General features: G+C 48.7%; 1 protein-coding gene across 3 annotated transcripts in view; it reads left to right on the top strand.

Annotated features, from left to right (window-relative positions):
- SLC39A14 (solute carrier family 39 member 14) overlaps positions 1-14559 on the top strand; it is a 31840-nt gene extending 17281 nt beyond the window's left edge. For 2 of the 3 annotated variants that reach the window (XM_050940074.1, XM_050940075.1), the window contains 6 exons: positions 1443-1612; positions 3239-3361; positions 4444-4629; positions 4813-5020; positions 7078-7262; positions 7893-14559. In XM_050940074.1, coding sequence (XP_050796031.1) covers positions 1443-1612; positions 3239-3361; positions 4444-4629; positions 4813-5020; positions 7078-7262; positions 7893-8039 — 1019 coding nt within the window. In that variant the 3' untranslated portion in view covers positions 8040-14559. The remainder of the gene's footprint in view (positions 1-1442; positions 1613-3238; positions 3362-4443; positions 4630-4812; positions 5021-7077; positions 7263-7892) is intronic. The other variant, XM_050940076.1, reaches the window with a different exon arrangement.
- Positions 14560-14869: the final 310 nt, after the last annotated feature.

Here is a 14869-nt window from a genome sequence, read left to right as displayed (position 1 = left end):
CTTAGGGACCTCAAATCCATTCAGATCCTCAAACTTTCAGCCTAGAAGTCATGGAATTTAAAATAAAATCTCAGCTGCTCACTGGAGTCATCCTCCCACCGTGATCCCAGGGCTGCTTTGCATTCAGTATGTGTGCATTGTACTGCCCTGAAGAAGACAAGGTATCTAATCATTAATTACCCTTCCTTGCCAGTGCTCCAGAGTGCAGGATCTCTTGGCTGTTTCAGTCAGCTGCCTGCTGGCAAGCAGAGGGAGTTGGGGACAGCAGGTTTGGTGCTTGTTTCTCTTGGCCCCTTGCAAGCTAAAACAAAGCTAGTATGTTTCATGTTGGGTCTTCCAGGCTTGGTGGTCTCAACCTGACTCCCAGTATTCCCGCATATCCTATGCTTGCAAGGGCTGTTACCCTGTCTCTAAACCAGAGTCTGATGGAGCCCCTTGTTTGTGGGACTTGGGGAGGTATTTTTCAGCTCCAGAACTGTAACTTTATTGTATCTTTTTTTCTCTTAAAAACCGAACAAAATGCCTTGTATCCTGATCTGATGGGAACTAAAATGATGGCATACACTCCACCCCCATGGGACGCACGTTGCAGGAGAACTCCCACGGCATGGAACGTAAATGCAGGTTAATCCATTAGGCTGGAAGGGCCTCGTACAACCCAGGCAGAGCGCTTGGCCTCTCTGACGTTGTCTTGTGCCCAGATACTCCAGTGATGAGTGCACTAGGCATGCACAGGGCGAAGAGACTCAGCTGTGCGATGAGGGTGGAGTGTACGAGATGCTAGCTGTAAAATTGAAGTGCTCTATGGGATGCTGGAACTCTGACATGCCCCCTCCCCTCCCCCGCATTAAAGGGGCCTTATGCCCTTGGGAATGGCATGTGCCCACTGGGAGCCTGACAAAGTCTCCAGGAAAGTGAATCTGTTTTGGGAGTAGAACCCTGATTTTTATTTCTCTCTTCAAAATACACTTCATGTCCACCTGCCACAGGCTAACCTCCATTCTTGGAGTGTTTATTGTAAAGTAAGAGCCTTGTTAGGATGAGGAATCTCATTCCTTCACCCAAACCTCTGCTTCCCCAAGAATCCATCGTCTCGTCAGTCTGTGGTGCAGTTATTCAAAGCAGCTGCATCCTGCAGTGTGGACTGTAGGGGCCAGCTCTGCTGATTCACATTTCCTGTAGTGTTGCAGCCGTGATCCTGCCCTCCCTGAAGAGGCTGGCACGTCAGAGTTCCAGAGCGATCTTGTACCAGGTTTATTTCTGGCCTCCCTGAACCAATTCCAGATTGATATGAAATCACTAATGAATGTCCCCTTTTCTCCTCCCTCCCCCCCTCTCTCTCTCTGGTGTGGATTCACTTCTTTGCTGTCCTGTGTTTGATTTCCCTCGACTCTCCTGCCCTTTGTGGTGTAACTGGGGTGGGGTTGGCACGCACGCTGCAGTCTGGGGTTACGGTTTCCTCTGCGTGACCGTCATCTCCCTCTGCTCCCTGGTGGGAGCCAGCGTGGTGCCCTTCATGAAGAAGACCTTTTACAAGCGGCTGCTCCTGTACTTCATAGCTCTGGCGATTGGAACTCTCTACTCCAATGCCCTCTTCCAGCTCATCCCCGAGGTATGGTGAGGGCCTTCGGGCCTTGTGTGTGTGTGTGTGTGTGAGACTTGAGGAGAAACGTGAGTGACTGCTGCAGGGAGACAAAGATATGGTCAGACCTGGTCTGTGTCTGCATCTGGTGCTGGAAATGTTTAAGGCCCATCAGCAAGGCTAAATTCTGCTGTATGACTGTGTTAAACTCCTAGCTGCATTGCCATTGACTGTGTGACCACGGACAAGTCACTTCCACCTCACCTTTTGGTACCTGTGTGCCTATCTATAAAATGGCACTGAGGGTATTTACTTACCTGCTAGGATGAGGTGTCTGGCCACGGTCTAGCACTATCAGAGGACCTCAAAGCCTTAGGGTATGTCCACACTATGGAGACCGTATAGTTACAGCTATGGCTCCACAGCTATGCTGGGGCATAACACCATGTCTTAGAAGCAGCCTGCACCAAGGGAACGGGTTTTTTCAGTGCTATAGGAAGCCAGCCTCCCTGAGCTATAGTTGCTGCGTCAAAAAAAGCATTTGTCCATTGGCCTACTTACATCCACTATGGGGATGAGGTCAGCATAGCTGTGGAGTGTTTTCTGTTTGTTTGGTTTTTTTCCCCTCACACCTGAGCTATGGCAACCTAACTTTTAAGTGTAGACCAGGCCTTAGCCATTTTCAGGCCATATAAAGAAAGTAACTTTGATGTGTGAACAAAGCCAGGCTTGACTGGGTCACTTTTATGGTAGAGAGCAGACAAGGTGGAAAGAAGACTCCATGTTGAGGAGAATCTTAGCTGCCTGTTGGTGTCACTCGCGTCCCGTATATACGGCTCAGTGTTCGTGCTGGCTGATAGTGGACACGCTGTAGTCCCAGTGGTGAGTTCATTGTGAGAAGTGGCTTAGACAGTCTGGGCTTTGAGATAAAAGGGTCCCCAAGCCCATGTGCTAGAACTTGCCGAAAACACCTTCTATGCACACAAGAAATGAATAAGCTGAGAAAGGTGAAGTGTTATTGTTCAGAAAACCCCGACTCAGGTACCTGATACGTGATTGTTGGTGCAGTTGCTGTGCAGTTGTTTCTCCTGATTCCGAGCTCAAAAGGGAGAGGAAAGGTCAGCTAATGATGTTTTCTGGGAGTGGGCTTATTAATACAAGAGAATTGATTGGCCCACCTGCCTGTGTTTATATTCATGCCTGACTTGTGAGAGAAGGGACAATGAATTTAAAAACCAATAGAGTTAAAGCAAACGCATTTTATAATTAACCTGTGGAACTCATAGCCACAGGATATCAAGATGAGTAGCTGAGTGAGATTATGGAGGTATTGGACACTTTAGATTAATGTGAGTAGGATCTGCAGTGACACTGCGTCTGAGATAAAACTGAGATGGGCTAACAGTTCTCATGCATCAGGGCATGAGCTGATTACGTCTGGCGTCAGGAAGACATTCCCTTCTAGCATGCAGTAGTATTGCACAATGGGGTGTGTTAGGCCTTTCTCTGAAGCATTCACTGGGGGAGAAAAGACTAACTGAAGTACTGTTCTGCTGTCCTTGTACTGAGAGCTGCTACAGACAAGGGGAGGGGAGGCAAGGGATGCTGCTGGAGTTTATGGTTCTCAAACCTTTCTCTGTTGCCTCTTGTCTTCAGGCCTTTGGATTCAACCCTCAGGAGGATTATTATGTCTCCAAATCTGCAGTGGTCTTTGGGGGCTTTTACTTGTTCTTCTTCACAGAGAAAATCCTGAAGATGCTTCTCAAACAGAAAGATCAGGTGAGGTTGAGCTAGTCCCATGGGAGATCGGGTTAGGCTTTCCCAGACGGTATCGCTGCCAGAAAGGTGCTTCCCAATGGGCTTACTCTAATGCAGTTTTCAAACAGGTCCACTCAGGAAAGGCCACCTGTTTTACTGACTCTTAAATCCTGTGTGTGAAGAGAAAAGTTTAGATCCGGGTTGGCCAACCTGAGCCTTAGAAGGAGCCAGAATTTACCAATTTACATTGCCAAAGAGCCACAGTAATAAGTCAGCCGCTCTCCTGTCCTGCTCTCAGCGTCTCCTGCCCACTGGCAGCCCTGCCAATCAGCGCCTCCCTCTCCCTCCCTACACCTCCTGATCATCTGTTTTGTGACATGCAGGAGGCTCTGGGGAGGGAGGGGGAGGAATGAGGACATGGCAGGCTCAGGGGAGGGGCGGGAAAAGGTGTGGGGGGGCAGGGCGTGTGGCAGAGCCAGGGGTTGAGCAGTGAGCACCCCCTGGCACATTAGAAAGTTGGTGCCTGTAGCTCCAGCCCCAGAGCTGGTGCCTGTACAAACTGTGCAGAGCTGGTGCCTGCATATTAACTTCTGAAGAGCCGCATGTGGCTCTGGAGCCATAGGTTGGGCACCCCTGGCTTAGATCTTTGTATAACAAACAATGGTTCCCTTTTTTCATTTAGGGGAGGGTGATATTTTCAGCAAAGAAGGGGGAAGTAAGAGACACTTGGGCATGATGCTGTATGTTTCTTCCTTCTCCTGATCCACCCCAAAAGCTGTCACATGCCATCCTAGAAGTATCTGTAGTGACGTGTGTGTGTGTGTAGTTCGTACAGTCGGTTAGCAGAGGTGGAAATGCTCTGGGATGAAAGATGCTATGAAAATGTACAATCACAATGTTGGGTTTTAATAACAAAGACACTCTAGTTTCCTAGTGGTTTTAGTCAGCTTCAGCATCGCCATCTCTGCGATGTTTCCTGTTCTAGCTTGTGGGCAAGCTAAAATAATCAGCATGCCCCAGACGCTTGAGCCGGAAATATACAAGTGACTGCATGCACCCATGCTGCATGTGGCTAAAGCCTGTAAATCTGTGTATCCTTCCAGCACCATCATGGGCACAGCCACTACAGCCCTGAGACCCTCCCCTCCAAGAAGGACCAGGAGGAAGGGGTCACTGAAAAACTGCAGAATGGGGACATGGATCACATGATCCCTCACAGAACCAGCGAGCTAGAGTGCAAGAACCCAGCTGTGGATGAGAAGGTCATTGTGGGCTCTCTGTCTGTCCAGGTTAGTGCCTATCCCCTGGGGTTGTTACCAGTTACAGCTATTGATTGGAGGCGTTGGCTTAGTGTGCAGAGATGGGCATGACACTGGGCAGCGCAGTAAGACAAATGGAGTTGTCTGCAGTGTGGTGTGGGTTGATGATCCAGCCAGTGGGGTTCACATGTGACTTTGGGTGTTCCTTTGCAGGACCTGCAGTCTTCCCAAAGTGCATGCTACTGGCTGAAGGGGGTGCGATACTCTGACATTGGCACGCTGGCCTGGATGATCACCCTGAGTGACGGGCTCCACAACTTCATCGACGGCCTGGCCATCGGTGCCTCCTTCACCGTGTCTGTCTTCCAAGGGATCAGCACCTCCGTGGCCATCCTCTGTGAGGAGTTCCCCCACGAGCTGGGTACGTGACTGTGATGATGCGGTTATGGCGGGACCCAACTGAGAGTGCCAGTTCAGTACCAATTGCTTAAACAGGGCAGTCACAGCCCAAGGCTGGGGTTTTTCTACCTCTAAGGCAAACCAAACGAGCCAGAGAAAGAGGACTTTGATTTCACCCTGTTGGCTAACCACAAGTCACACAAGCAATTTCCTTAGACACTCCAGTCTTCTAGTATTACCACCAGTCCCACTCATCCTGGGGATGAATGGTTATGAAAACCAACACCCCAATAAAAGAAACATGTTCTCTTGATCCCAAAGAACCAAGCCCCAGACCCAGGTCAATGTACACATCAGATCTTACCCACAAATCACGCTGTTGCCAATCCTTTAGAATCTAAAATCTAAAGGTTGATTCATAAAAGGAAAAAGATATATAGATGAGAGCTGGAATTGGTTAAATGGAATCAATTACATACAGTAATGGCAGAGTTCTTAGTTCAGGCTTGTAGCAGTGATGGAGTAAACTGCAGGTTCAAATCAAGTCTCTGGAGTACATCCACAGCTGGGATGGGTCAACAGTCCTTTGTTCAGAGCTTCAGTTTGTAGCAAAGTTCCTCCAGAGGTAAGAAGCAGGATTGAAGACAAGATGGAGATGAGGCATCAGCCTTTTATAGGTTTTTCCAGGTGTAAGAACACTTCTTTGTTTTTACTGTGGAAAATTACAGCAAAATGGAGTCTGGAGTCACATGGGCAAGTCCTGCATACTTTGCTGAGTTACAAGGCATATCTGTCTTCTCTCAATGGGTCAGTTGTTTAGCTGATAGTCCTTTAATGGGCCATCAAGCACGCTAGGCAGAGCTAACACCAACTTGTCTGGGATGTCACCCAGAAGCATAGCATAAGTTTGAAATACAGACAGTTTAGAGCCAATATTCATAATTTCAACTACAAAATAGATGTACACATATAGACAGCATAATCATAACCAGCAACCCATAACCTGGTCTTAGACCTTATGTGACCACCATTACATAAGATTTGGTGCCACTACAGGACCTTGGTTGCAACCATGTTCTATATGGTCCCAGATTATCTCAATAACGTCACAGTGGCTCTTCAGCTGTGCACCCTAACTGGGTTTGGTCCCCATCCAGCCAAGTATTTAAGCATGTGCTTAAGTCCTTAAGGAAAGCGTGAAAGCACTTGTTTAACTTGAACTTATTTCACCATTTTCTTTCAACCGTCAACAAAATGTACCAACTTCTTGGTCATTTAAAGAGAAGTTTGTGCATGTGGTGGAGGGCGGTATGTGAAGCAGGACTAGCCAGGGGAGGAAAGCTGCTGAATCACATTGTGTAATCTGTTCTGAAAACCAGGGGTGTTTGTGATTAAATTTAGATCGTGAGACAGCTGGTAAAACACCTGTGCTGTGTTTGTGTTTGAATGTCAAGAGTTATACGTGGAAGTAGATGTAGACCTTGGGCACCTGGTGAATCAGCGAGTCTGTCAGTGTAGCAAAGTTTTGGTTCCTTTGTGCTAGGGTGTCCTTGTTCTTGCAGTTAACTGTCTTGATGGAGCTTGACACAAGATGGCTTCTTGAGCAGTGTCATGCACTGCTCTGAGGGTTAGGAGAACTGGGTTCTATTCCTGCCTTTACTGCCAGCTCGCTATGTGACCTGAGACCAGTCACTTCCCCTCTCTTTACTTCTGTTTCCCCAGGTGTAAATCAGGATAATGGTACGGTACACTATTTTTTTAAAGCACTTTGAGATCTATGGATGAAGATGGTCTATAAGAGCAAGACATTGTTATTATTTTATGTAAGGCCTTGATTCAGCAAGAGGGTTGAGCGTTGAAGCATTTCAAGAGTCCCATTGACTTTGACTTCAGTGAGGCTACTCGCGTGCCTAGAGTTATGCACGTGCTTAAGCATCTCGGTAAATAGGGAGCCTGAGTGCTGTTCTCTGGTGGGATGCTGCATTTGGGCAGGAGTTTGCTGATGCATCCATCCCATAGGTGATCATGTGTAGCTGTCTGTCTCCTCCTCCTCCCCTTACATTTTCCTCTCTTTTGCAGGTGACTTTGTCATCCTGCTAAACGCTGGAATGACAATCCAGCAGGCGCTCTTCTTCAACTTCATTTCGGCCTGCTGCTGCTACCTAGGACTGGCCTTCGGGATCCTGGCTGGCAGCCACTTCTCTGCCAACTGGATCTTTGCTCTGGCTGGTGGGATGTTCCTCTACATTGCATTGGCTGACATGGTAAATCCCAAACCAACAGTAATGGAGGGCTGCTGGCTAGGGGATCGGAGCATTGCAGGGTTGTTGTTTTCCTGCAGTGATCACCGCCCACTGAGCACTGATGAGCCTCGGTCACGGTTATTGTTGCACTGCAAAGCTTCTAGGATGCAGAGCTTTGGGAGCTAAGAGGACTTGCCTAATGACAATGCTCTGCAACATCATGTGCGGTACGCCAGGGTTCCCGCCCGGCTTTTCACAGTGAGGCCTCTGGGTGATTTTGAGGGAGGAGTATTGACTGGCCTGTGTAAGTCAGGAGTATTTGCAACTCTGGGCACAGAGGGAAGAATGGTGACAATATCATGCACAGAGGGATGGTTATTCCCTCATGCCCACCAAATGGAGGGTGTGTAGCTAGCCTATAGCCAGACCACTTTGAGCTGTAAATTTATCAGATCTTAGCCTAGCAGGGTTGGACAGGGTCAGATCAAAAACACTTGGCCTTGATTGTGAACAGCTCTGTATAAATTAATGCCTAATAATAGATGGGGTTTGGGAAGAGGAATACAGCGCTGGGATCTGCAGGTGCGAATTCGCAGGGAGCCTGGAGGGTGGAGAACTTCCACGACTGAAACGTTCCAATTCTTTTCTCAGTTCCCGGAGATGAATGAAGTGAGCCAGGAGGACGAACGGAATGGCAGCGCCTTGATCGCCTTCGCTATCCAGAATGCAGGGCTGCTGACGGGATTCATTATCATGCTGCTGCTCACCATGTTCTCGGGCCAGATCCAGATAGGGTAGGGACAGGCCTGGTTTGATTGGGCTTTCTCACCCGCAAGCATATGAGCTGACGGCACCTGTATGAGACATCAGCGTTGCAAAAGCACTACAGAAAAGAGGCATTTTTAAAAAACTATCCCATAGACTTTGTATCGTTTATTTCAGGGGGCTGATGAAGCTCCTTGCCCTAGATCTATAGTGACTCAAGGACCTGTTTCCAGTGTAGCATCCCTTCTTCTACTCTCCTTGCATCAAAGGGACTCCTGGGAAGGACATGTAAGAGGATCAGGAGAATGGGCTCTCTGGCTGTATCGCTCCCTTTGGAGAGCTCCAGCCATGGACATTACTTCTTCCTTTCCTCTTCGAGTGGCTGCGGATGGAGGATGGATGTGGTGTTGGTGCTGGACGGGAAGCCACTTTACAAGCCTCAAGCACAGCGTCTGCTTGGTACTCGTCCATCCCTCGTACTCAATCCCTCCGCGGGCAATGGAAATGTGAGGCATAGGAACAGCCGTGGGTCCCAGGACAGCCCCAGTATTTACATCCGTTACCTGTAGCCTCCAATGCTCTGGTTGTGCCGGTAGCCGTGTTTCTCTTTAGGATGGGGAGCATGCCTGCCTTTTGGACCTAAACATGTAGTCGAGACCTGTTCGAGAGTGGCTCTCTTCATCCAAAAGCTTCCCTTGCCAGCGTCTGCAGTGTGCGCTGGGCTGGAGGAAGGGGCTGAGTGTGAAAGAGAGATGAAGAGGTCTGGGAACGTTGCACAGGGAGAGGGATGAGCAAGACCATATCCTGCTGCTGTGCTGGAATGCTCCTTCCTGGCACAGGTAGTGGATACTGAACTGGGCAGGCAGCCTTGGTTTCCCTGCCCCCCTGCTCTCCTAGTCACAGCTGTTGCTGCTCTGGTCTCTTCCCACCTAGCTGCATGGGCAGCACTGAAGATGCCAGGGCAGGAGAAGTGTTTGACATGCAGTCAGGCTGGCTTCGGGGTGTGAGTTATGCTTCTCCTGTAGGGATTTAATGAACTGTACAGTTGCGTCTGCTGGTCAGAATTACTGTAATGGACACTTCTGGGTGGCTTCCAGGAGGTAGAACAGCCAAACACCGCTGCCTCTCACAGGAGTCCCTCCACAAAGAGGAAAGTGCTTAGATCCCTCCATCCTAACTTGGGACACTTGGAGAGCAGAGGGAGCGGAGCCGTGAAGCGAAGATGCTGCAAGATCTCAGCATTGCAAGGGAAGGGCATGGCAGCTGCAGTCAGGCCAGGGCGGTGTGGAACACAAGTCCTGGTGCCAGTTTCTCGGGCCTTCCTGCAAGAGCGATCCTTACACTGTGACCAGGTTCACTTGAAATTGGACATCTGGTTTTAAACACTGACACTGAGTTTCAAGGTTTTTTAAAAATACTGTACTTTTTCTTCAGGGCACAGGGTCCCAGGAACACAGTCTGTGGAACTGGAACCCAGCTCTGGGTGGCAGCAGGAATTGGGAAGGGAGTTAAAGGCATTTCAGAGCTCTACTTCTGGGCTAGCTTTCCTCCAATTCACTATGTGAACCAACTTATTGTTAATGTTTGGCCCCTTCAGCTTGGGCAGGGAATGAGGTTCCAGACTCTGCCTCCCATGGTTGTGAATTTATGGCTGCTGACTAACAGAAGTTCCTGCCTCTGCCACTAGCTTGTTGGGTGACCTTGGGCTAGTCACTCCCCCTGCCCCGTTCTGTGCCTCAGTTTCCCCATCTGAAAAATGGGGATAATGATGCTGATCTCCATGGTCAAGTGCTGTGAGATCTACTGATGGGAAAACACGAGATGAAGAGCTAGGGATGATGATGATTCTTATTTCTGTGAGGGGTGTCAAGTTTATTGCTGCCACTCTGTCTCTTGTGATCATTCTGTCTGCCTGATTGGCTGCCTGGTGCATAAGGGAACAGTTGTTGTCCAGTCCCTTGTCTTGTAACTTGTCCGTTGACATACAAAGTTGTGTTGCCTTGTTATGCTGTCCTCATGGCAGAGGCTGAGCAGAAGCAATTCCTGATGGTTTTCCCCTGCACCCCATCAGAAAAAAGGTGAAAGGCCTGTTGCTTATCTTACCCAATGCTTTTACACCCCACACCTCAAGGATTTAGACCCCTCTTTGGTAAATGTGAGCTACGCAGCTGCACCCAGGCCCACTGTCTGCCTCCCTTCAATGAGGGCAAGCCGAAATCGGAGTGACTCCAAAGGAATAGATCTCATAACCAAAACCACCTGGGACAACAGCTGGCAGGCACAGCGCCTCCAGCAGGATCATGACTTGCTTTGACTGACTTCTAATGCTGAACTTTAACTTGCTCAATAAAGACTGGACATCAAACGCCAGTCTCCTGTAGCTGTCAGTCATCTGTTCCATTGCACTAGCATGACTGGCCCTAATGGAGAGACACAGCTGAGTGTCATTTACATACGGCAGCAACCATAGTCCCTGTCTCCTTCGTAGCACTCCTAGTGTCCTTGTAAACACATTGAACAGTATAGAATCCTGTAGTACCTGTGCAATACAGACTTTTGTTCACATGACCAATTATCCATAATAGCCTACTGGGCTATCCTAATTTAAAAGCAGTTTCAGAGCAGCTCTGTCAACTTGGGCAAAGGACCACAGTCTTGTCAGTAGTATCTCATGTTTACTGCCTGTATATTTAGGTAGCTGGCATGCTGTATTCCTCCACAGCCAGGAGAAAGTCTTTGCCCCACGCCATTCTTGCTGTTTATGGCCTAGACCTAAAACCTAGTTAGTTTACGCCATCATTTTATGGTGCTTCACCAATGAATGCTTGATATGGGTTCACCCAAACTTTGCCAACTCCATTTCACCAAACCCATCCTTGACATGTTTATAAAAAGACTAGAACAGGGGCCTTTGGAAAGCAGCAGAACCATCTTCTTTCCCCTGGAAAAACCATCATTGTGGGATTCCTGCTGCCCAACTGAGAGGTGAATGGAATAGGATGGCACTCTTGTGAGTCACATGAGAAAATTTTTGGTCAGGCCAGCATCGGTCATCAACAGCTGACCAGGAGAAGTTCTCATTGTAACAGTGAGGAGGTCAGCTTTTGGGAACAGTACTTAAGAGGGAAACTGCCTGTGATCAAACAGCATGCACTACTAATGATAGGAGAGCTGCAGCGTTGTATCTGAATTAAGTAGTGTCTGAGGGTACGTCTACACTACAGGCTTATTTCGATTTTACATAAACCAGTTTTGTAAAACAGATTGTATAAAGTCAAGTGCACGCGGCCACACAAAGCACAATAATTCGGTGGTGTGCTTCCATGTACCGAGGCTAGCGTCGATTTCTGGAGCGTTGCACTGTGGGTAGCTATCCCATAGCTATCTCATAGTTCCCGCAGTCTCCCTCGCCCATTGGAATTCTGGGTTGAGATCCCAATGCATGATGGTACAAAAACAGTGTCACGGGTGATTCTGGGTAAATGTCGTCACTCATTCCTTCCTCTGTGAAAGCAGCGGCAGACAATCATTTCATGCCCTTTTTCCCTGGATTGCCCTGGCAGACGCCATAGCATGGCAACCATGGAGCCCGTTTTGCCTTTTGTCACTGTCACGGTATGTGTACTGGATGCCGCTGACAGAGGCAGTACTGCAGTGCTACACAGCGGCATTAATTTGCCTTTGCAGGGTAGCAGAGATGGTTACCAGTCGTTCTATACCGTCTGCTGTGCCATTGTAAATTGGCAATAAGATGACTGTTATCAGTCCTTCTGTACCATCTGCTGCTGTCATGGGTGCTCCTGGCTGGCCTCGCTGAGGTCGGCCGGGGGCGCAAAGACAAAAATGGGAATGACTCCCCGGGTCATTCCCTCCTTTGTTTTATCTAAAAATAGTCAGTCCTGCCTAGAATATGGAGCAAGTGTACTAGAGAGCCAGGGCATCAGAGAACCAGAGAGCACAGCCACTCCATGTCAGATCCCGCAGAAATGATGAGCTGCATGCCATTCTAGGGGGTGCCTCTGCAACAATCCCACCCATTGCTTCCCTTCTGCCCCAACCCTCCTGGGCTACCGTGGCAGTGTCCCCCCATTTGTGTGATGAAGTAATAAAGAATGCAGGAATAAGAAACACTGACTTTTTAGTGAGAGAAAATGAGGGGGAGGCAGCCTCCAGCTGCTGATAGTCCAGGCAGGACATTAAACAGTGGAAGGGAGAGGAGCCCAGCATCCCGCTGCTATGATAGTCCAGGCAGTACAGAATCTTTTCTTTACACATGAAAGAGGGGGGGGCTGATGGAGCTCAGCCCTCAGTTGCTATGATGACGGTTACCAGCCATTCTGTACCATCTGCCGGGAATGACCGGGAGTCATTCCTATTTTTACCCAGGTGCCCCTGGCCGACCTCACCAGAAGCCAGCCAGGAGCACTCGCGGGATGATAAGGACGGCTATCAGTCCTTTTGTACTGTACCGTCTGCCACCGGGGAGGGGAGGGAAGAGGATGCTTCTGTTCAGTGCTGCAGCACCGCTTCTACCAGCAGCATGCAGTAGACATAGGGTGACATTGAAAAAAGTCAAGAAACAATTTTTTTCCTTTTCTTTCACAGGGGAGGGGGGTAAATTGACGAGATATACCCTGAACCACCCCGGACTATGTGTTTGACCCTACAGGCATTGGGAGCTAAGCCAAGAATGCAAATACTTTTCGGAGACTGTGGGATAGCTGGAGTCCTCGGTCCCCACTCCCTCCCTCCATGAGCGTCCATTTGATTCTTTGGCTTTCTGTTACGCTTGTCTCACAGCACTGTGCTGTGGACTCTGTATCATAGCCTGGAGATTTTTTTCAAATGCTTTGGCATTTCGTCTTCTGGAGCGGAGCTCTGATAGAACAGATTTGTCTCCCCATACAGCGATTCAGATCCAGTATCTCCTGTATGGTCCATGCTGGAGCTCTTTTTGGATTTGGGACTGCATCGCCACTCGTGCTGATCAGAGCTCCACGCTGGGCAAACAGGAAATGCAATTCAAAAGTTCGCAGGGCTTTTCCTGTCTACCTGGCCAGCGCATCCGAGTTCAGATCGCTTTCCAGAGTGGTCACAATGGTGCACTGTGGGATACCGCCCGGAGGCCAATACCGTCGATTTGCGGCCACACTAACCCATATCTGACATGGCAATACCAATTTCAGCGCTACTCCTCTCGTCGGGGAGGAGTACAGAAACCAGTTTAAAGAGCCCTTTATATCGATATTAAGGGCCTTGTTGTGTGGACAGGTGCAGGGTTAAATCGGTTTAATGCTGCTAAATTCGGTTTAAATGCGTAGTGTAGACCAGGCCTGAGAGTGAGAGATTTAAACCCTGTCTTAAGGGGAGAGGTCTGGGCTGCCTATTCTCTCTCAAGGAAGTATTTAGAAAGCACATGCCATCTAGTGTAGTGCTTCTCAAAGCCAGTCCGCTGCTTGTTCAGGGAAAGACCCTGGCAGTCCGAGATGGTTTGTTTACCTGCTGCGTCTGCAGGTTCGGCTGATCGCGGCTCCCACTGGCCGCGGTTCACCACTCCAGCCCAATGGGGGCTGCGGGAAAGGCAGCCAGCATGTCCCTCGTCCCGCGCCGCTTCCCACACCCCATTGGACTGGAGCAGTGAACCAGTGGGAGCCGCGATTGCCCGAAGCTGCAGACGTGGCAGGTAAACTAACTGGCCTGGACCACCGGAGCTTTCCCTGAACAAGCGGTGGCCCGACTTTGAGAAGCACTGATCTAGTGCATTCCAAAAGGGAGAAGATGGCATAGCTTTTTCATAGTGCCAGAGCTCTCTCTGGCAAGGATGGCTCAGTGTTACACAGAGAGGAGGCACTGCACTGCCAGCATCTGGGAAATCTGCCCCTCTCCTGGAACAATGCTCCCCCCCCCCATGCCCTCCCCAAATCATAATTAGTAACAAACCAAAACTAGAAACTAAGCTGTGCTCCAGGTGGTAGGAAAGTCTAGAAGAACTGATGTGCAGTTTCCTCTGGGCTGTTCCAAGACCTTGAAGATGACAGAGAAAATCCTGAGTCCTTTTCTCTAGTTTCCTGTCAAGGTGTTCTTGGGAGCTGACTTCAAGAAATTTGCAGGCTGGAAATTTGGGTGAATTGCAGGGGGAGCAAAGACCTTCATAGGAATGGAGCTTCTTTTAGAGAGTTACCTATGAAACCCTCTAAAAACATTCTTTACATGTGTAGCTGGGGGAGGCAGGCAACCAACCAAAGCGTTAATTAAAAGGGTTGCCTGGGAGAGGCTCCTGTCTCTTGTTTGTGCAGGATCGTACAAACCGGAGGGAGGGAGGGTTGAGAAAGGAAATTGACATAAAGCTGAGCTTGTGAGTGTTTTTATTTATATTTCCCTTTACACCTCTGATTAGCAACTCAAGTTCCATCTCAGTATTTTAATATCTCAGGTGTTCTAAGAAATACTTGTTGAAACAAAGAACATGACTTATGTCTTGTGAACTGTAAAGTTTATTTGCAAATTTCCATAAATTAAAATTTATTCTGTAATGAAAGAGAATTGGAAGTGTGTTCTGTGCAGTATTGAATTCTTATTAAAGGCAGTATATAGCCTGAATATTAAAGAACTTCCCTGTGCTGAGATCTGTTTAGGCTGCAGAATAGTCTCCCTAGGGAAGAGACTGAAGCTTCATTACTTCACATGTTTAAAACTAGACTGGGGGGTGAGGGGAACTTGGGGGTGGACGGGAGGGAGCAATCCTACGTTAGAAGGCTGGGTTGCATTGGATGATGTAATATGACTTTTCCATCTACAACTCTTGATTACTCTGCTTGTGCGGACGCAGGCTTTAAGTGCAGTGCTGCATTTTAAACAGAAGA

This window comes from Gopherus flavomarginatus, chromosome 2 (genome assembly GCF_025201925.1).
Source record: "Gopherus flavomarginatus isolate rGopFla2 chromosome 2, rGopFla2.mat.asm, whole genome shotgun sequence".
In the NCBI taxonomy this organism is placed as follows: Eukaryota; Metazoa; Chordata; order Testudines; family Testudinidae; genus Gopherus; species Gopherus flavomarginatus.
The sequence above is the reverse complement of the archived record's forward strand: the minus strand, read 5'-3'. Positions and strand labels throughout refer to the sequence as shown.